This window comes from Poecilia reticulata, chromosome 16 (genome assembly GCF_904066995.2).
Source record: "Poecilia reticulata chromosome 16, P_reticulata-male-v2, whole genome shotgun sequence".
Lineage (NCBI taxonomy): Eukaryota > Metazoa > Chordata > Actinopteri > Cyprinodontiformes > Poeciliidae > Poecilia > Poecilia reticulata.
The window spans coordinates 30307293-30328890 of NC_088845.1; the positions used below are offsets into that span (position 1 = coordinate 30307293).

Consider the following 21598-nt stretch of genomic DNA (forward strand, 5'->3'; position numbering starts at 1 on the left):
ATTTCCCGTGGCGGCCTGCACTACTTTGCTACTGATGGATGAAAAGTGGCAGAGCACTCCTGAGAACACACCTGAAGAACAGCAGGCGGAAAGTCATGAATACATGTGTGTATGTGGGTTAACAAGTGAATTGTTCACCGCAGGTGTACAGCTCCTTGGACAACTACCAAACTCTTGGGAATGTTCAACACACAGACACTAATGTTGTGTGTGCGTGTGTGTGTGTGTGCGTGTGTGTGTGTGTGTGTGTGTGCGTGCGTGTGTGTGTGTGTCCATTTGTCAAGCGAATGAGGTAACTGGAGGCTTACATCATGCATGAACTGTCACACAGGTTTTCCTAGAATCAACTCTTCCTAATTGTACCTGACAGAGTTGTGCACCCGCAATCCCAACGCCGAGCAACCGGAGCGGAAACTCACCGAATCCCTTTTGAGAACTCCCAGAGCCGGTTTGCTAAAGCACCATACGTGCTCTTTCTCTGCACCTGTGATACCCTATACACATGACGGCATACAGAAATGGATATCTGAGGCATATATGGTAGAGTGGAGTACATGTGCGCGGCTGAATGTGCGTCATGTTCCCGTCCAATTGCAGTTCTTGCTATGGAGAGAAAGTGGAGATGAATGACAACCAATTCATTGCTGGTCAGGAGACGGAAAAGGTTCGGGGAGGTGAGCACACCTGTCAAAAGTCCAACGGATTGTATATCTAAGAGCAGGACTTTTCCAGTTCTGGGAAAGACAAAGGAAATCATGTGTGTATACACAGGTGTGCGTTTGTATGCAAGTACATGATGCAGCGTGGGCAGTGTCAGCTTCCTCTGCCTGATTGTGTGTGTACCTTATCTGAAAAACAATATGCAAGTCTGAATAGCTGACATTCCTCCAGCTGGATGAGTCCAATCTGTGTTTTCCTCAAACATTCAACAAAGTGAGCCTGGCAGCTCGGCCTTGGGCAAAATATCAGTCGAAATGATGTGTCGAATGTTTTGGGTCTCATTTTCGGACGGGCGGTTCAAAGGCCTTGAGCACCGTGTTGAGGAATTTTTAAGTATTTAAATAGTCCAAACTGCTTACAAATATTTTTGGATTCAAAAGTGTTGGCAGCTCGCATAAATCTTTTCATTCCTGACACCCAGCTCTGTTTAGGAAAAAACTGAAACCTACCACTCGGCGGAGATTTATTTTTCTGGATCTGTTTGAGTGATCGCAGTTTCTCAGAAGGTTAACTCAAGGCAGGCACTCTAAAGCAAATACACAACAGAAAGAAATTATTTCAGGGTTCTGGGCTTGGCCAAAGTGTGATTACTAGTAAATTTTCAAAAAAATGTTTCTGCAATTGAAGACTCCCTCAGCTTACTCGGAGGCCATGGTTGCTGACAAGCACAGCGTCGTGTGCCATTATTTTTATTAACAATATCAACACCGCTATTATGTTATTTTGCTGATGCCTATATGCCGGGGAAAAAAAAATCCGCAGCGAGCTACTTCTTATCTGCTCGGAGACAAATTGAATTGACATTGTCTTGAGCAAATGTTTATTCAGCAAATGCAATGAAAATTGTTCTGAATATGACTCCTGCTATGCTGTCTCATATGGGTTGATATACGTTAAAATTAATCAGTGTGGAAAATCAGGAATAAGGCCACGCTGAGATCTTTGAGCTATTATTTTGGTTGTTTTTTCCTACTTAAAGCCAAACTGGAAACTGGAAAAGAAGCTGAGTTTTTGGTGGATGAGGTGTAGAAAGTTCAAGATCAAATTAACCACATGGAAAGTCTTTTATTTTTATAGTGCAATAGTTGGGACTAACGCAGGCCTGCTCGAGCACCATCCTTCTAAAATAATAGTTATCTTGGCTATAATTGCGTCTCGCTCGTTCTGATTCAACGTCTTTATCTGAAGCAACAGATCACACCACCTGACATCCGATCCAAAACTCACTGTCAACAAGTACGGTATCTCTACAAACGGCATAAAAAGCATGCATCAATAAAAATGCATGCTTTTTATGCATGAATTTTATATATATATATATATATAAAACAAAAAACATGACAAACAAAGCAGCTTGAGAAATGGTTGTAGCTGCAGGTTGCTCGATCATCGCAGGACATTTTTATGGCATTTGTCTCAGGCCAGCAGGGCTTCCATAGCAACTGAGCCTCGCTGGCACATGAAAGGCAATCCTAACACCGTCATGCATAAAATCAGCAGCGGGGAAGCGGATGGTGTGAGGTTTGTCTGAAAAAGTCAGAGCAATTTGGAAACTTTGTTGAACAGCAGTGGATGATGACATTAACCTATTTGCACACAGAACTAAGCTGGTGTGGGTAAAAGGTAATCTAATTGAGAACAGAATGTACATTGCGCTTATTTTATGAAGTTAGGTTGTTCCTCTCTTTTTAGCGTCTCCTCCTCTGTTCCCCCCATGGTGGGATTAGGCTGATTTCCTCACTATTTGGAGAACTCCAGTACTCTCTCTGCAGGTGGAAACCTGCCGGTTCTTAGCTGAACCCCAACAAGCCAATGCTTATGATATCGCTCCCTTTGTACTATACACAAAAAAACCAGCACAGCCAGCAATTTCACTTTGAGTAATGAAAGGTGGTTTGAATTTCCCCTTCGAGATACTGGAACCAGTTGGGAAACCGCAAGTATTTAAATGCAGGAAATCTTGATTTTATAAAATGTTAATATGATCTGCTCTGGGGACGAGCAAGCAGCAAGGCAAGGAGTGAACCCCCCCTGCTGCCCCCATTTAGCCCCTCTCCTGCTCATCTATTACACTCGGCTGAGAGAAGAGCTACAACAAAGGAGGAGAGGCCGCGTCGTGTCGGGAATGACAAAAACAGAAAAACAGGTGACAAGGAGGCTGAGTGGTATAAAAATGTCAGAGTCCATTTAGCTGCTCAGGAGTTCAATCCCCCTGACTCCACTTATAAATCATCCAAACATTCTGTCTAAATGACAGAGAATGATCAGACAGTTTAATGCTAATTTCCTCTCTCTTTATTATACATTACGTCTCTTTCCCTACCTTTACAGTTTCCATTTCTTCACAACTATCAGTTTCCACTTCCAAATGGCTATGTTGTAACTTTATAGGCCTGAGAAATTCAGAGCGCTGTCTCTTTTCTCTTCAGGTTCCCTCTCTGCACAGACAACATGTTAGATATGTGAGATTCCAGCGGAGGAAAAGCCTGGCTACTGCTGTGTGTGGAATTTTATGGACTATTTGGTCATTTTAGACCAGTAATAATTTAAAAAAGAAAAAAAAGGAGGATCAGTAACGACTGGTTTACAGAAAGTCAAATGAGGTAAATCTGGGATGTAGAAAAGCTTTAAGACAATATTATAACACTTATGAAGGGAAATTCTTTTACTATTAAATCATGTAGAAAAAGCATTGGCTAAGAATTATGTAGTTAAAAAGTGGTAAAAAAGATCCAATAGCTTATTTTTTATATATGACTTTATTGTCCACAACATATTATTGAAGCGACTGGAGAGTTGGTAGAACTCTCCGGTCCAGTACTCAACTGGTTCTGACAGAGATCAAGAATTTCTTTGTTTCAATAGGAAACTTGTCAACATGTGGGGTACCCCAAGGTTCAGTCCTGGGACCCCTCATTATTCAATACCTATACGCTTACACTAGCTCAAGTTATAGTAAGTTGTAAGATTGGTTACCATAATTATGCAGATAATACACAGCTTTACATTACGGTGTCACCAGGTGACTCAGAACCATCCAAGCACTGAACAGATGTGTCATAACTTCCTCCAGCTGAACAGAAACAAAACTGAAGTTATTATCTTTGGACCTAAAGCGGAACAATCTAGAGAGTTATTACAGCTGGAAACTAGAGATCAGACCTGAAATCTGGGTGTAAAGATGGAGTCTGACCTTAACCTTCAAACATAAAGACAATTACAAATTCGGCCTTCTATCTCCGTTTATTGATTTAGATGATGGCATTTGAGAAATTGTAATGTTGGTTACTAGTTTCATTATTCTATGTTTTTAGAATGTTCTTATGTTTTTATTGTGTAAAGCACTTTGAGCTACAGTGAATATTAATGAGATGCAATGTTGGGCATTTGTTTATTTTCAGGCCCCATTTTTTTCTTTTAATCTTTTCTTTCCCGTCTTAAAAAAAAAAAAAAGTTTAGTTTTTTTAAAAATATAACTACAGCGTGAGAAAATCTGAAAACCAAGAGAACTGCACACCTTTCAGCTGTATGGTGTGGTTCAAGTGAGAGGAGTCGAATCAGCTAATATTTAAAAGTCAAACTGGCCCAGTCAAAGTCCAGACAATCTAGATCAAGAGTTGAAAATTATTTGCAATCTGAGTGAATTCCAGTTGTTTTGCAGATTTTCTGTCCACAGATGTGAAAAGTTGTTTGAGAGATAATACCAACAAAAACTGGTTCTAGAAAATATTGAATAATGAAGGGAGAGAAAATAGCATGACACACTTTTTCAGATTGTTATTTTGAAATTGTTGTTCTGTGATGGACTCACAACCTCTCCTCTTCTTCATTCTTCGGTTCCAAACTTGCAGAACTAAATTTATGATTTAATAGCCATGTTCTTATTTCTCAAGTACACTGATGTCAATTTCCCTATTTAGTTAATGTTGCGTTTAAAAACCCCCACAAAAAAACCCCGCTGCAAATATCTGCTTCTAATTCCAAAATGAAGTGCTTTCAGTAAAAGATGTGTGCCTGGAGTGTCATCTTTTCAGCACTGCAGCATTTACACTCCCATTACCTGATTCCTTTTAACAGTCTTGTCGCATGTAATAATTCTTTGACAGATGACAAGAGAGGAGCGATATGGAAACCACATGTTAATCAAACCCCGTTTCCAATAGGCTGCTGCTGTAACGCTCTAATGTGAACGTCCATAGAAACCAGTCAGTCACATTTACCTCAGTCGGGAGTTAAAGACATGAGTTTTAAATATAAACAAACTGTGAAGCCAATAATGAAAGACTGGCACTACATACTGTTACCACACTGCATCATTAGCCAGAAAAGAATCTTTTTCACATTTCATTGGTGGGCAATAAAACATCCTCTTGTAGATCTTACACTGAGGCTTCTGTTTGTCTTGGAGAAGACGACAAAACAGTATCTCTTCGCCCCCTCCCCTCGCAGAATCTTTATCTGTTGGACTCTTCCTTCCCGGCCTAACCTTGTCCTTACTGTCTATCACTACATCTTCTCTGCCTCCCACATCCAAGTGCTCCAGTCCCTACTGTAACCCAATATGTGGCCAATCAGCAAGAGGCTTCGGCGTTGTGCTTGCTGCAGTCCTTGCAGCTGTGGGGGCCGCGCTCAAAAGTCGCGCAGCTGCAGCACCTTCCAGTGCCCTGCCTCTCCTGGGCCAGCAAGCATAAACAGAGCGAACATCTGCATCGTAGGTGGAGCGACTGTGGGAGTCCAAGAAGAATGAGGGAGATAAGCCATGATGAAAAGCAGAAGGGAAAGGAGGAGGGAACGTAGCTTAACATTAAGGGGGGATAATTTTTTTGGGTAAAAATAGCCATGAAGGAGCTGAGAAAGTAAGAAAATTGGGTCCGTCTTTCATCTCTGGACAAAAAAACAAAACAAAAATAAAAAAACCCAGACATTTTTTTTATTAATAATAGGAATCTTAATAACAACACATAAATAAGAATTAAAACTTTGTTGTTGAATTTCCCTCCCTAACTGTCAAAGCCCTTGAGAAACATTACATCGCTGCAACAATGTGCCGTTTTATCCTAATCTACTTTTTTATTGGACTTTTAATGAATTCTTGTAATATATCGCAACAGATGTGGATAAATCATCTCTTGGTCTACAGCTGCTTTTTATAAATAAGAAACAACAATAGTATAAATCTAATAATAAGAATGGCATTTATTCATTTGAAAAAACAGGATTTAGATGCTGAGAAAGACAATTACAAAAATGGAAGGTTTCAAAATGAGCAACAGTTGCTATGACAGCATTCCGTTATGGCTTTAGGGGGGAACAAATGAGCTTAAATTAATAAATCGGGTTCCATCCTTTATTCAAAGTAATTATCTGGACAGTGAGGCGGTGGGTAGGAAGACGGGGGATGAGTGATGGGAGGAAAACAAGGATGTTCTAACCCCCACCGAGGCCCTGCAGGCTCAGTAGCCGCAACAGACCTGCCAAAATATAACCTCATCTGGGGTTGAAGGCACCTGGCTATTCACACCAGAGCGCGGAATGACTTCCACAGCTGTCCGAGCATGTATTACAAGTTTGGAGAGACAGCAGAGGTCTCGGTCATTCCGTAACACGAGTCCTGACAGGGGAATCGCGATGGCGCGCAGCCCAGATCTAAAACCGTTTGCTGCTCTTTCAGTGCAGGTGATGTTAGGCAGGGACCTGGGAGAGGAATGTGTGCATACTCTTCTCGTCTTACGTCTTACAACCCCAACCTCGCAGCAGACATCCCAATACAACTGAAGCAATAAAGATATACATGCAACACGAAGTTGCTTGATAAATCACGAGTCTCGCTTTGTTGCGGTTTTATGGTGAAATAAAAAAAAAAAAAAGATCAGGGGTTTGTATGAAAAGCAGAAACTGAGAAAGTGTTGAGTGTTTGTGTTGGTGACATGTGCGAGCCCCATGCTACCTGCAGGACGTCCCCCAGGTCAGCCGTGCTTATTTCAGGGTCCTCGGTGGTGTTGAAAGGGATGGGCGTGATCCTGACAAAGGTGAGAACGCGCGGCTCAGGGTACCGCCACAGCATCACCCCGGGGCTGTCTTCGGTCTCACTGTAGAACATGACCTCATGGGGTCCCGGCAGCTTCTGGGATCCTGGGAGACAATATGAAAAACAATAACTACAAACTGGATGAGCCGGTACAAACAGAAGGATAATCAGGTGCACAGCAACAAAACAGAAAACATGAGTCCTTATGCTGCAAGGAAACAAAATGAAGGTCTAAGAGATGCACCATATCAATCAGCTCTATACTGCACGGAAAAAACAAAGTTCTTAATGGGGCCACATGGAAAAAAAAACTTTAGAAAAAGCATTTGTAAGCCAAATTACACAGGAACATCAGATGCAACATGTCTCATTAGCAAGAGTCCTGCGAATTTAACTAAGTCAGATTTTGAGCAAACTTTTAAAATGTTACAAAAAAAAAAAAAAAATCACAAAAAGTAACAAAGTGGAAAAAAATTAACTCTTCTCCGGAAAAACCAAAAAACTCCTCAAGCGATCAAAATCATTTTTACAAAACTGAGGAAGTTATTTTGAATTTTGCAGTTTCCATCAATGTTTTGTAAGGAGATACTTCAAAATCTGTCTTAACAAGAAACACACTTTAATGGAAACACTTATAGAGCCATAAACAACTACATTTAGTTTAAACTCATGTCCACAGGAGTTTCAAGAGGTAGATATAACCATGACTTTCTGCAGTAGTCAGTGAAGACTGAGGCTTTCTTGTGAATTAATTGGATTAGTGTTTGGAATTTGGTCTAAATTATCACAACCTATTACTGAATATGAACTGCAGAGTCACTTCCAATCCAGACTGTCAGACTTTTAAAGGTCTAAATGCCGTCAGTCACAGTTAGTCCTCTGCTGATTACATATTTCAACATTAGAGACAGTAAGGAATCTTAGTGACGAGGTTTGGAACATCCACAAAGAAGAATGAAGAGCTTGAAGTGCATGAAGTAAAGAAAGCTTAACTAAATAAGCTCACGCTATAAGAAAAGATACACAATGGACCTAAAATCTAAAGTTGTAGACAATTAAAACAGTAAACACAATTTGAAATATTTTATTTGGATTTCTGGTGGAATGTTTAAACAAATTGTTCGTATTTCCTTCCTTAGAGATCAGTCAAAACTCGTGTCCACTGTTGCACATAAGAAAAAAAGAAATCTGGAAACCCTGGATCTGCATTTTCTGAATGTTTATGTGTGTCAGAAGCTCTCCATAAACAACGTACCTTAGTAAACATTGTTGCCATTCTGTAAACATGTACTGATTAAACCGGGCCAAGCACCTGCAGCAGCTGGACAGCACAGGGCCGAAGCTCCTGAGTGATGTTTGACTTACGTCTCAGCTGCTGTTTGGGACCCGTGTTTATTCAGGAAAGAGAAGAAGGCAAACAGGGAACTGCTGCTTTTGTCTGACCCACTCTGCCTGCGTCCAATTTTACTCTTTGCAGTGAGAACTTTTTCACTGGTAACTTCAGACTAGTTAAAAAATTGTGGATGAAAGAAAGAACGAAAGAACGAAAAAAAGAAAGAAAGAAAGAAAAAAAAATATTTTGCTGTTTTGTTTGCTCTATTTCTAAGGGTGAGTGAGTCACTGTCTCACCCACTTACCCTGTGAGTGAGTGAGACAGTGACTCTCCCTTCTCTCTGACCACCTTTCATTTACGTTTTGCTCATGTAACCCAGCCATGTCTGAGCTGCACCCTGGGGACACCCGTAGCCCGTCTCTGTACTTTGGGGCACTGACTTTTCTCACTGCTGACAACATGTTGCAGACAGACTGTCCTCTTGGTTCCAGTTCACCACTGTACGTTCTTCAGCCTCAGCCAGAATATTAAATGCATCAAAGAGCAGTGGAACAGTGCAACAAACAAAGACTCAACCACAGCTGACAGAGTGGAAGGCTGGGCTTCAGCCAGAGAGAAGTTTGATCCTCTGTGTATGTTGCTGTGAGTGTCTGTCTGTGTGTGTGAACACAAAGCACAAAGAAATGGAATAAACACAAAGTTACTTAGAGTGGAAACAGGCGGACATGCCTGATGAAACTTCTTTTAACAGAGAGCTTTGATCTAACTCGGTTTTAAGCTAATACGCATCTTAACTGACTTTTAACTTCCTAAGTTTTCAATTTTTAGTTGAAATAATAATTAGTTTTATTTTGTTTAGAAAAGAAATGCACTGGACAGTCGATCATGACAGGAAACAAGCTGGTGTCTTAATGTTACGCTATCTCCTGAACAATGTGCTTAAAAAGGACAATGTACCTACCTTTAAAAAAATATCATCCAAAATGGAAAAAAAGTATGAAACAACTGCAAACCCACCAAGAAAAGTGATGTGGCAACCTACTCTTCAGGTAATCACACAAGCAGCTATGACTCATGGTGACTCTGGAAGAGCTCAAGAGATAAATAGCTCAGGTGGGAGAATTTGTTAACATGACAACTTTGACTTGGCCTCTCTGTAAATCTGGGCCCGTATTCTAAAACAATCCTAAAAGAAGCTCATGGTTTAGGAAAATTCTAAGAATTTCTGAAGATCTAAGATTTTTCTTTAAATTTTACCTTGGTAAGGTTGAAGCTATTCACAATGAACCTTTGACCTTACGGAGATCAGAAAGTAACAAATTGTTAGGAGTGAGGACTTTTACTGAACGTACCTGCGTCTAAAGCCAGACAGATGGCAAAAAAAACAGACAGAAAGATACTGTCCATAAAATGGATAGAACTGTGACAAGAGCAGGCACTGCATGTTGATGCCTTGGGGCGGCAAAGTCAATTTTGCATAGTGTCATCATCATGACAGGCTTTTCTTAATCCCGTCTAGATTCCATTATTAATTTTAATCCACTGTTTATTGGGGGCATATGTTTTTTTTTGCCTGTTATTTTGTTTTGTGTATCAACCAATCACAACCAAAAGTGCCCTTATTGATTTATTTCAGAAAGAATCAAAACATGAAAGCTACCAGGTCACACTGTATAGTGAAGATATTTGTCTGACGGCATTATGAGTTTGGTTTTTTTGTTTTGTTTTTCTGGCAACATTTGGTCCAAACTCCTTACTAGTTGGTGGCTGTAATGATCTATGGAGTTTTTTTTGCCAACCACCATTAAACAAGTAGAAGGATCCCTTGAAGACACACCTAACAACGGGATCAATCACACCTAGCGACGGGGTCAATCACACCTAACAACGGGGTCAATCACACCTAGCGACGGGGTCAATCACACCTAACAACGGGGTCAATCACACCTAGCGACGGGGTCAATCACACCTAACAACGGGGTCAATCACACCTAGCGATGGGGTCAATCACACCTAACAACAGGGTCAATCACACCTAGCGATGGGGTCAACGACACCTAGTGACGGGGTCAATCACACCTAGCGACGGAGTCAACCATCCCTGCATTTATCATTTTGATTTAACATCCACTTGATAACGGGACATGGAAATTAGCTGCCAGGCTAAAATCTCATGTATTTACATGTAGATGTTCATTAATATGTACTGTCCCAGTTTTAAAAATAAACTTGAACTTATACACTTCGTGTTGTTCTATGACAGTGGTTATAACATAAGAAATATGACAATATTGTTTAGTGAATGAGAATTTACCTGAGTCCTGAATGTACTGAAAGTTTCCAGTGCGCAGGTCGTCTGAGCTGTGCTCTGTCCTGGGGGAGGGAGCGACGGGAGAGGGGGGAGGCTGGGTGTGACAGGCCTTTCCCTTAGACCAGCTATCATTAGAATCCTCTTTTTGAAGATGGAGGTAGTTACGAAGATGCTCTTCAACCAGTATCAGGCAGTTCAAATGTTCCTGACCCCAAAAGACCTGTTGGGAAAGAACAAGAGAAAGTTGGGTCAGCTATGAAAAGAATGCCAACATATAAGATCAGATAGCAAAGAAGGAAAGGGAGTTCTTCTGAAAATGATAATAAAAAAAAAGTTGCAAAATAACCCTGACCAATATTTCATTTCATAAGGAGCATGGATCAGGAATAGCAATTCCTTTGCCAAAGCAAGGAGTCAAACAGTCAGGGTTGGCCTCCACAGTGCCCTTTCACAACCTCACTGAGATTACACAACAGCACCTGATTTTCTCCTCACTCACCCATGGCATTCCCCTTTTTATGCGCCATCAAAGTGAGTGTGCCTGAGATTTGAACCAAGGGTTTGGAATATTTGAGTCAAAGATTTCACACACAGAGCTGCCTGCGTGCTTGCCCACCACTTACTAACTTGCGAGAGTGGGTTGTAACTAAACTCTAAAAACAGGAAAATTTGGGGATTTTTTTTCCCCCCAGGTTTTTGGAAACGGAGCCCTAAAAGGGGGAAAAAAATCGGAAGGAATTCCGGTGGTTTTGATGCAGCAATTGATCAAAACACCACAAACTGTAATATTTGGAGAGGGAAATGTATGATTACATATTAAGTGTTGAGTTGGAAGTGATTTCCCTGTTAATGGACATGCAATAAAAGCATTAAGGAAACCTGAACATGAGTAAGGGTGTTCCCCCTGTAGAAGTAATGTGGAATTTTATTTAGAGAAAAATGTGAACTGTTAGTCACATAGAAAAGGGACTTTTCAGTTTGCATTATGTAACTTCTCACAAGTAAAAAAGAAGAAAAAAAAAGGCGGAAGATCACCTCAGGCTATAAATAGATTTACTATATTCCACTACTTAACCAGAAGATATGACTCAAAGCTAAAGAAGTCCCCATTTCAGCCCTGAGAAGACAGAATCGTCTGCAAAAATGAAATATAACTGCAGATTTTAAGTGTTGTCAGATTGCAAAATTGATATAAAATGTATCTTTCGGAACGAAGACAGTTCCAGCTACAATATCCTCACAGAAACATGGAGTGACTCTCACTCATTCTCACTTTCTACCAGGTGCAGAGGCATGTATCTAACCCTAACCCCCGTGAGCTGAAGCTGAGCGGGGAAATAAATCTCATGATTTAGAGAGATGAACTGATGTCATAGCCGCACAAACCTGCAGCAGACCTCCCTTCAGGTCCAGAAGCAGCTTAGGGGGGCCGGGCTCTGGTCCAGGGCTGCCGCTGTGCCGGCACCACCGAGCTTCCAGGGAGCTGCTGCAGGAAAAGGGCCCCAGGAACACGTGGCCCCGGTCCCGGAGTCCCGTTTTCACCAGCGCGTCTTTCACCGTCAACAGCACCGACGCAGACTCAACTGGGTCTAAAAATGCAACACAAAGATTTAACAAAATCTGTTCATTTTTGGCAACGCACGCACAGAAACAAACAAAGTCAGTTAGTAAATGTGCAAAGTTATACGAGGAATTATCTTTGTTTTTACAGCTTGTGCTGGCTCAGTGCTAGAAAAGTAGTGCAATTACGATCACCAGGCTGGGTAATTTGCTTCATATATTCAATGTGGCACCACTGGATGAGAAATGTCACTTTCCAGAATAAAGAGCTGGTTTTGGAAACAGCATAAAGATGTTCATGTCATCCAGTAAACAGCAACACATCCACTCAATCAGGACGAATCAGAAGGCAATTGTTTAACATTGAAGGTTGTTCTGCAGACAAGGTTGAAGGTTGTTCTGCAGACAATATAATTCAGCTGACTGACAAAGATGTTAGTGTTCAATAAAATGTCCTAATACCAACCATGCTAATCATGCTAATTAACACCACCTGAAATCATAGTAAAATCTTGTGTGGAGAGACGTATAGCACCAACTGCTGTCTCAACACCTGCTTCTGTATAGTCACGACAAATAAATAAATATTTAACAAAAATATCTGTAAAAAAATCAGTTATACGTTTTTTCTTTCCAGATATTAAAATGAATACAGCCATTTATTTTGAAGGATTTTGTACATTCCATTTTGAGATGTGCAGAAATGACATGCTGTTCTTTTTAGTTGGATTTAATTTGTTTGGATACCTTGGCGACACAGCTCTGTAACATTTTTGAGAAATCCTTTTTTTATTTTCCCATAAATATTGAGCTGATTTTCAAGTCCAGAACGTTGAAAAGTAGTACTTTATTGTATTTTGAAGTTCCTTTAGAAAAATCTGATCTATCCAATACTAGAGTCTGCATATCAGAACTCACAGGAATCCGAGATTGTAGATTGACCACAAATTGGCCATCGAGTGGAAAAACAACTGTTAAACCTGAATGAGCTGACCTCTGGAGAAAGGTTGCTTCTTACACTGGTATATACATGCCATGGATAAACCTCACTGCTTTCAGTAACAAGTGGCTTCGCTGAGCTTGGGGTTCACTTGGGGTAAGAGAAGGATAAATAGGGCTTGAGAGAGAATGGAAGGGAATATGAAGGAGCTGAGGAAGGAGGTGATAAATGACAAGATCAACAGATACAAACGAAGATGATGGGAAAAAGTGTGAGTCAAAACTAAAGGGTTTGAGAAAGTAGTGATGGATGACATGATGAAATGACACACAGGAATACTCTGATCTTTCCAGGCTTGGTGGATTGACTCAGAACATCTTATTAAACATGAGAGTGCACTAACACAACAGGAGTGATGCAGTCAAAGAGGGCCTTGCTTGTATAAAACAATCTGGGGGAAATATTACACTGGAATGACTCATCTCTCTCAGGAAAAACACTGTTGATACAAGCTGGCGGTTTACCTGTTAATAACTCCTGGTGATACAGCACAGACAGAGTTGTTGGATTACTTATTGGACTTTGGACATTGGGCTTATTTTCATGGCCAGGATTTATTAGACAGCCCAAGGGAACTCCCAAATGGGCCCGTTTAATCGAGACTCCCTAACAAATGTATATATGAGCAAGTTTAGGTTAAGTGAAGGCGTACATCGGCACACAAACACAGAAAACTACATCCAAATGGCTGCGTACTGTACATGCAGATGTAAAAACAAACGGACTTCACACCCAGGTGAACAAGTGGAAACACATATTCACACGCGTACATTCTCCCTCGCACGGGGAATGAGCAGCAAAACAGCTTCTCCTGTCTCACTGTGCGTCATTTACAGCTCAGTTGACCGCAGCATCCTGGTGCGAAAGCCAGCAGCAGCAGCCAGCATGCTCCATAATCAACGAAGCTGGGAGTGGTTTTAATGGGGGGAATCCCTTTCTTACTGGCTTTATTCTCCTGTCCAAGTCAAATAACAGTCCGAGGCAAGTTTCTCCATCCTCCCTGTATCTGTTTTTCCTCTCTATGACCAAGCTGCCACCCCAGCTTTGCCATCAAAGATGTGACAGCCAAAGGACATTACTGCTAGAGTTTGAAGGTGTTGAGTGAATGTAAAGATATACAACAAAAACCGACGGACAAATCGCTGAACCATTAGAGAGAAGGTGCCATCTTTGGGCTTGTTACTGTATCTATTAATTTCTCAATTTAACTAGAAGTTTTTCGCAGTATGAAGCATATGTACAGGTTGCAAGTTCATCTGACATAAGCCACCGTGCACATAGATTAACTTACACTAATAGAAATTTAAGGCTATTTTCACTCCTGACAGTCCCGTAGACTCGATTCGTCTGGGCTTCAAAATTGCAACATTTGTTACATTTTCAGTTGGTGTAATTTATTTTCACACTGCACTGTGTCAAACTCACCAAACTCTTTGAACAACCTGTTTACCTTCATGCCTGTGGTGGCGCTACACCAAGAACCACAACACAAAGACACTGACTGTAACTTCCTCTTTCACAAAATGCTAACAAAAATGGATTGGTGTTAGATTATAGAGGTTGTAGAATCTCTCTTTTGTCGTCGATAAAGGACCACAAGCTGTTTCTCCCACTAGCTCTACACTCACGCCTATGTTTTGGTCATAGATACCCAGAATGCCCTACACTATAGTTTGCCTCCAGCCTTTTGTGCGGTATCCAATCCACTTGGCATTCGCATGTGCATTCTGAGCTCACTATAACAGACTGAACCAAGACCTAGGCTTGAAGGGCAACTAGAGTTTTTGGTGCACATTCACACCTCCCCAAACCAACAGGGCAGCGAACGAACGTTAGATTAAAGCGGACTAAACGGAGCCAGTGTGAATGCATTCCAAGACTCTCCAGTTGACCTTCACTCTAATATGAATGTTTTGGTCTTTAAGATGAAGTTGATGTATCCCGTAAAATTTAAACACGGCTACGCCTTGCAGTGAAGTGTTTAAAAAAAAAAATAAATAAATTAAAAAAAAACTTTACAAACTACAGCTAAAACACTGCATAGACAAAAGAAATAGCAAAGGTAAGAAATAAATTTGAGGGGAAAATCATGTTGCTAAAGAGAGGAAGAAAAATGAAGTCCAACAACATTTTAAAGCATCTTCCCCTCCGAGACATTAGGGTAGGAAGTAAAAGCAGGTTGTAATCAGAAGCTGGTTGAGTACCTTATAGACAAGAAGCAGGGATTAAGTTACTTCCTCATTTTTAGTTTTCTATTTCACCTTACTACATAGTTCATAGATCCATCTTCTTCTATGGCAGGACTTATTCCATCCACTACATGTACTCAGACTGAGTAGACTTCCCTGTCTGGCTGCAGTCAAGGCCTGTCTCCTATATAAAATATGTGTTGCATTACGAAGACATCTGATATTGTGAAACTCAGTGGGATTTTCCGCTACTTCTTTGGGAAACCTATGCATATATTTTAAATTCATAAAAACTACACCTGCGCGACTAATGCAATAACTTGTCGGTAATCAAGTGTACATGCACATATCCCCTGCAGGCTGACGTTGTGAATAAAACAGAGGAGAAACCTTCTGGGTGGTGGGAAAAAGGGTGGATGGAAATCATCCTAAAGTAAAATCCATCTATGGCAAACACCCGGGTAAGATGAGATAGGATCGGAGACTGATTTACCGTGTCGGTTTCTCCCTGGCAGCCGTTATCTGACCACTGCCTGGCTGATTTATGCCCCACCGTGTACTGGTATCAATTAGTAGAAACCTAAAGGAGTCATTACATAACTAGTAGAGGCCCCTCAAGACCTTCTGGGATGCTAAGAGTAATGGCAGTAATATACTGTCATTCACCACAGAAATACGCTATTCACTCACCACAAGACCACTATAGGTCACTAGAGGAAACTGGTTTTGTCGAAGAGGACACCGTCAGCCAAAATGGCACGGCGCAGGAAGCCGTGTGTCATCCAGCCAATTACAAATACAGAGCTGATGATTGGTGATGAGCAACATATGAGTTTCATGACATAAACCACGCATGAGCTAGATAACAGATATGAGTCTTTAAGTCTGAATATAAGACCAGAATGTTAGAATTTTAGTCTGCATAAGATAAACTACAGTTTAGGGTTTGTCTATTTGTTCCCCTTTGTTTATCACAAATGATATAACAATGATAGCTGGATACAAGACGTTTCCACAGTTCAAGCGTGATGACTGAGTAAATATCAAAAAAGCGTTTTTATCTCTGGCATTTTCTATGGTTCTTTTTTTTATACTGCACCTAACAAGAAATATGTCTGTTCAGTATAGATCTGACTGTGTAATGCCGAACAAGGTGTAAATAAGAGTTTCCTAGAGAATGAAAGAAGAAAGCCAAAGAGAGAATTAATTAATGTTTATATGTAGACATGCTTATTTGATTTAAGAGCTGGGTTGCATGTTTGATCACCTGTCAGTGTTTTTTTAGAATGACGTCATTAGTTGGTTATCTGTTTAGTTATAATGAAGAATAAAACTTATGGCTTAACTGGACGATAGTCAAGTAGTAATAGCTTTTGTTTTAGTACAAATTCAACAATTTATTCTTACAAAAAAAATGGGAGCCCTAAAAGTTAGGCTGGATATAAGTAAAGCAAGTCATTATTACTAAATTAAATAACCTTGGAGAAAAGAAATAGTCAGATTTAATATGCAATAAAGGCTTAGAACAACATTATGGTCATAAGTGTTATAAACACCGTCATACAAAGCACTGTTACATCCTCATTTGTAAGTAGCTTTGGATAAAAGCCTCTGCCAAATGCATAAACATAAAGCTCTGTGAACCTAATCCAAACTCACATCTCCAGCTGCAACACACACTTCATTTGTTCAATTGCTTAATCAGCAAAATTAGCCAATCAAATGGAAGCAACTCAACACATCTGAGCATATAGGTGTAGTTAGGGCTGCATGGTGAAGTTCAAACAAAGCATCAGACTGATGCTCTAATAAGAAAGAAAATATACAGTGAGCTTTATTGTTTGGATCAAAATGCCTTATTGATGTGCAATGGTGCATTGAGAACAAGTAGTTGCCCTCCGATGATTTATCTTCCCCAGATGATTAGAACCAATACATCAACTAAAGGCCGAGAGAATGTTCCTTTCAGCAAAGCAATCATATGATCATAATTTCAAAAAATGGTTTTGGGAAAAATACAAAATAAATAAAAAAATTGAAAAAAAAAAAAGGCAACATACATATTAAGCGTCTTTTGTGTTGATTCACAAAAACAGGGTTTAAAACGACCAACAGTGGGTCCACAGAAGCAAAGAACTAAGGAAAAGGTTTTGCACATGTGTTTCCCCAATACCATGCACCAACAGCAGTGTGTGTGTTTTAAAGGAAGTCAGGGGCACAGTAAGAAAGAGAGCTGAGAGATTAGGGAGGGTCCCGTTTCATGGACATCTGTTCTCCCTCTTTTGCCCACCCTCCTCCTCTCTTCTGTTGAACTATAAATGCCCCCCTACCTTAGGGAGCGGTGAGCCACGGATGGAGCTAGGAATGCAGGGCTTCCACTTGCTTTTCATTAACACAGGATCTGGTAACACACCTCACTGTCAACCTAATCCCCGCTCTCTCCATCTTGTCCCCTGGCTGAAGGGCTGCTAGCCCAGGTATGGAGCCCCAGATGTTTCATGGGAGGCGAGGGGGTTAGGGGGTATGGGGGGTGCTGATGAAGCCAGGTTGGAATGGGGTGATTGGAACGACAGAAATGGAGAGACTCTGAGTACTGATCACATTGAGCAGTATTCTGTTTCAATGTCCATCCTGCATTACAGAAAATCTCATGTCGTTCATCCAGCCCTCTCTCTTTTCTGCCGTCCAGCTTTTTCTTATCCTGAGTTATGTCCCTCAGTAGCCCATCTATTCTATTTTCAGTCAACCAATTAGTTCATTAAACCTTTTATTTTCACCAACTACTTATAAAACACCCTTTGAATTATTGTTGCATCACTTCCTTTTCTTTGTCTGTTTTTTTGTTTGGCTTTAAACAAAAACATGACCCTGATACCTGTTCAATATCTGGCCCATTAGTCTTAGTTTGCCATTAAAGACCAACAGAGAAACAACAGCAGAAGCAGTAGTGGTATTCCACTCTTCCGTCCAACATCTCATGTACAGCCCCTCTCAGGGGGGTACTTCCAGCTGACTTATTACGCCAGCTCAAAGGCTCAACCCTAGTGAACAGAATCCTGACCTTAATCTCTGGAAAAAAAACCCAGGTATCCTTTTTTTTTTTAGGAATGGAGTAGAATGAGTGCCGAGTGATGGAGTTGGTGCAGTTGAGGCTAAAAGTCAGCAGATACATCTATTGTCACCAGAGATCAGGCTGTGTAATTGGAGACAGTTTGTCTTCTTCGATGCCAGTAAATCTGGAGCCATTATTTGTCAAAGCCCTCAGGGGAACTAAGCTAAATATTTATCAGATATCTACAGTGTCTTAGAAATTAATTCGTACTACGGCTGGGACTTTAACTCACTTGTTTCAATTAGTTAATTACATAGATTTTAATGCAACTACTCTAGTTTTTTCTCTCATTTTTTCCATTGCGAGCCAGAACCTTTGTATTAATAGGTTTCAAAGTAGTTCCATGAATAATCAGGAATTTTTGAAACACTAGAAAGTTGAATGAATATAACAGCACTTTGCACAAATTGGATAGTTGATTGGTTTTAAAAACAGACTGAAAGCAAATGTCTTTGTTAATGAGCTCATATGTCTATTTATTCAATAATTTTGCTGCAAAACGGATTTTTGATTTCAGAATGTTGATTATTTTGTTGATACATGTTAATCTATTAGTTACAGGCCCTGCAATTAACTCAGTCCAACCATTAATTGAAATATTTTTTGTAATGAAACTCTAATTTACAGTACAAAAGAGCTTTCTCCATGATTTGGGTGTCTCTACCAAACCTCCACACACAACAGATTTATACTGATATTACAGATAAACTATATTTACCAATTAGGTGACTTCTGAAGGCACTCCATTGTAATATGTCTAATTACGGTCTATCAGAGTAAATGAGGTTGGTATGGAAATGAATGCCAAACATTTTTGGATTTTTACTTGTAAAAAAATTTTTTTTCTTAAAGAATTGTTTTCCTTCTGCTTGGTTTATTATACACACTTTCAAATAAAAGAAAGTTTTGAGCTTGTAATGTGACAAAATGTGAAAGGGAATAGAAACTATTTGCTCTTCTGGTCTGTGGCTACCACAACGGATACACTGACACTGCCGACGACCCATTTCGTTTTAGATACAAAGATGGTAGAAACACAAAACGACAAGAGGCCACTCACCCCTCAGGCTTGATGTGGTTCAATCTACATAGCTTAAGGTGAATAGAGTGCTGTAAGAAAAGATAAGAATTGTTTAGTCTGAACCCTAGTTTGTAAGGGACTGTATGTGGCTTCTGGGTAAGTAAGACGTACTATCCAGAAGCCCAGCCTGTGGTAGAACGTCCTTAAGGTATAATGTTGGATCACAAGAAAGTCACTTAATCTTTCTTTTTAGCTGCAACAATAACCAGGATGTTAACCTTCCTCTGGTGTTAGCTTTCTGCTGCCATCTGTAGTGTTAGCGGGTCATTTTGGACCCGTGTATTAAATCAGCCATAAAATGCCCTAAAAACAATCTTTTATCATCTAATGTTTTTCTTAACTCTTGTTTAGCTAGTTGGGCTCCCTTATCCATGAAGAGATTGGTTTTAATATTTTTTTTGTGGCCCCCTGGGCCTTTGTTTTAACAAAATACCCCTCGTTTTCAATGTCTAAAAAGTGGTCAAATGAACCTTAAGAGAAGAAGGCAACAAAATAATCAGTTGTTCTGTTACCTGAGTGTAACTGAGAGATATTAAAACACATTTCTTAAATGTTCAACAAAAAAAAGATTTAAATTTTAATATTATCAAGCTTGTCAGATTTTGCTCTGGTGTCTCGATTGTCAAATCTGAGGACTCTTGAGATCATCTGAAAGGTCCGAAGAGACATTGTTGCCCGGAAAATATTTCTGCCCGTTGATGCATCCCAGAGACTCTCAGTTGCCTCATTGCTGGATCTGTAAACTCCAGCAAGGAGGAGAACACCAATGTAGGCATCCAGGTACGTCTCATCAATGTCTTTCCAAGTGTTGCCATGGACTTTTTTCCCCTCAAGGTTTGTCATAGCAATTATGACTTTTTTTAGTGACAATGGCAAAAAAAGATCAAAGCACGTCTTGATGTCACTTACTCTTGTCACAGCAAACCTCGTGACCCCAGGGGTCATTTTGATGATGTTTGCAGCAGCTGTCCTTCCATGCACATCAGGAGGAACTGTGCTCCAACGGATGTTGCCACGTTTGGATTGGAATGATTCAGCAGGAGCAGCTTCAGCACCAGTGACCTCCTCTTCAGACTGATCAGTTGTGTCTGTTTCTTCCAATTGGTACTCCACATCATCTTCGTTCTTAGAGGCCTGCTTATCTCCATCGCTAAAATCCTGTGTGTCCTCTGCCTCATTTGCAGCAAAGATGTGATCCAAAGCTTCATTTACAGTGAATCTTCTCCTCATTGTTGCAACCTGTGAATTGGAGATGTGTACTCTGCAAGTCACCACGTCTACACTCAAATGGCTTGACAAGCCTGGACATTTCTCCCTTTGTTTGTTCTTGCAAAAAGGCAAAGAGAAAAGCCCCTAAATGAACTTCAAGTGGTTGGAGGAAGAGTGTTTATGATTTAATTTTTGGCATTTTTGTATTGTTTTATAATCGAAAATTTTAACCGGGTCACAAATGACCCGAACACCACAAAAGTCATTTTTTTCACCAGAGCACTTTATAATTTAGTAAAAAAAAAAAAAATTATTTTACTTTGTTTAAATGGAAGTCCCTGACAAAGTCAAAAAGTTTCAACGCAAAAAACAAATGTATGAAGTACTTTTATGCATGCTAAAACTCAAAACGGGTCCGTAGGGACCCTAACACCATAGGAAGGTTAAACGAGAGCCAGGGGAATGATGCTGGAGATGGTAATAAACATAGTTACTGGGTAATGTGGAAAATCTTTAGCAGAAGTGACTCTTTTTATATTCCAGTGATGGAAACAAACAATATTCATAAAAATATAGTTCATTTTGTCTCCACTCTCCACAAATCAAAACACTTTGAAAAGTACTACTGGCGCAAAAGAGAGCAAAAGCCGTAAACCGATTAAATTTACATCAGAGGAGATGATTTCATGCTGCTTTCATGTCAGCAGAGTAGTGTCTATAATGCTTTTCACTGCTCGGAATAAAAACAATTCAAACTCAACTGTATTTCTTTTTCTTTTCTTTTTTTTTTACCATGACCATTTTAAAAACAGATGACAGCTGAAAGGCTGGTGGAAATCAGAGCAGCGCAGCAGCACCGGCTATTGTGTCACTGTGCAGTTATGCAGATTTGAGTAAACAAACTGCAAATTGTTTGAGGTTTTAATTAACATTTTTGACAATCATTTTATCTGGAGTAACCCTATATTAACAACATCTGTAAAACAGATGCAGGCTCTTAAAAGGGCCCTGCTCCAGCTCTGTCCTTGAACCCCTAGGAAAAAAACAGAGATGTT

The 21598-nt window shown here is 40.2% G+C and overlaps 1 protein-coding gene across 5 annotated transcripts in view; it reads right to left on the reverse strand.

Annotated features, from left to right (window-relative positions):
* vps13b (vacuolar protein sorting 13 homolog B) overlaps nt 1–21598 on the reverse strand; it is a 312384-nt gene that overhangs the window by 70031 nt on the left and 220755 nt on the right. For 4 of the 5 annotated variants that reach the window (XM_008432898.3, XM_008432900.3, XM_081617077.1 and 1 more), the window contains exons 39-41: nt 11779–11981; nt 10396–10612; nt 6668–6852 (exon numbers count right to left, since the gene is read on the reverse strand). In XM_008432898.3, coding sequence (XP_008431120.2) covers nt 6668–6852; nt 10396–10612; nt 11779–11981 — 605 coding nt within the window. Of the gene's footprint in view, nt 1–6667; nt 6853–10395; nt 10613–11778; nt 11982–19313; nt 19364–21598 lie in introns of those variants that run through there. The other variant, XM_081617078.1, reaches the window with a different exon arrangement.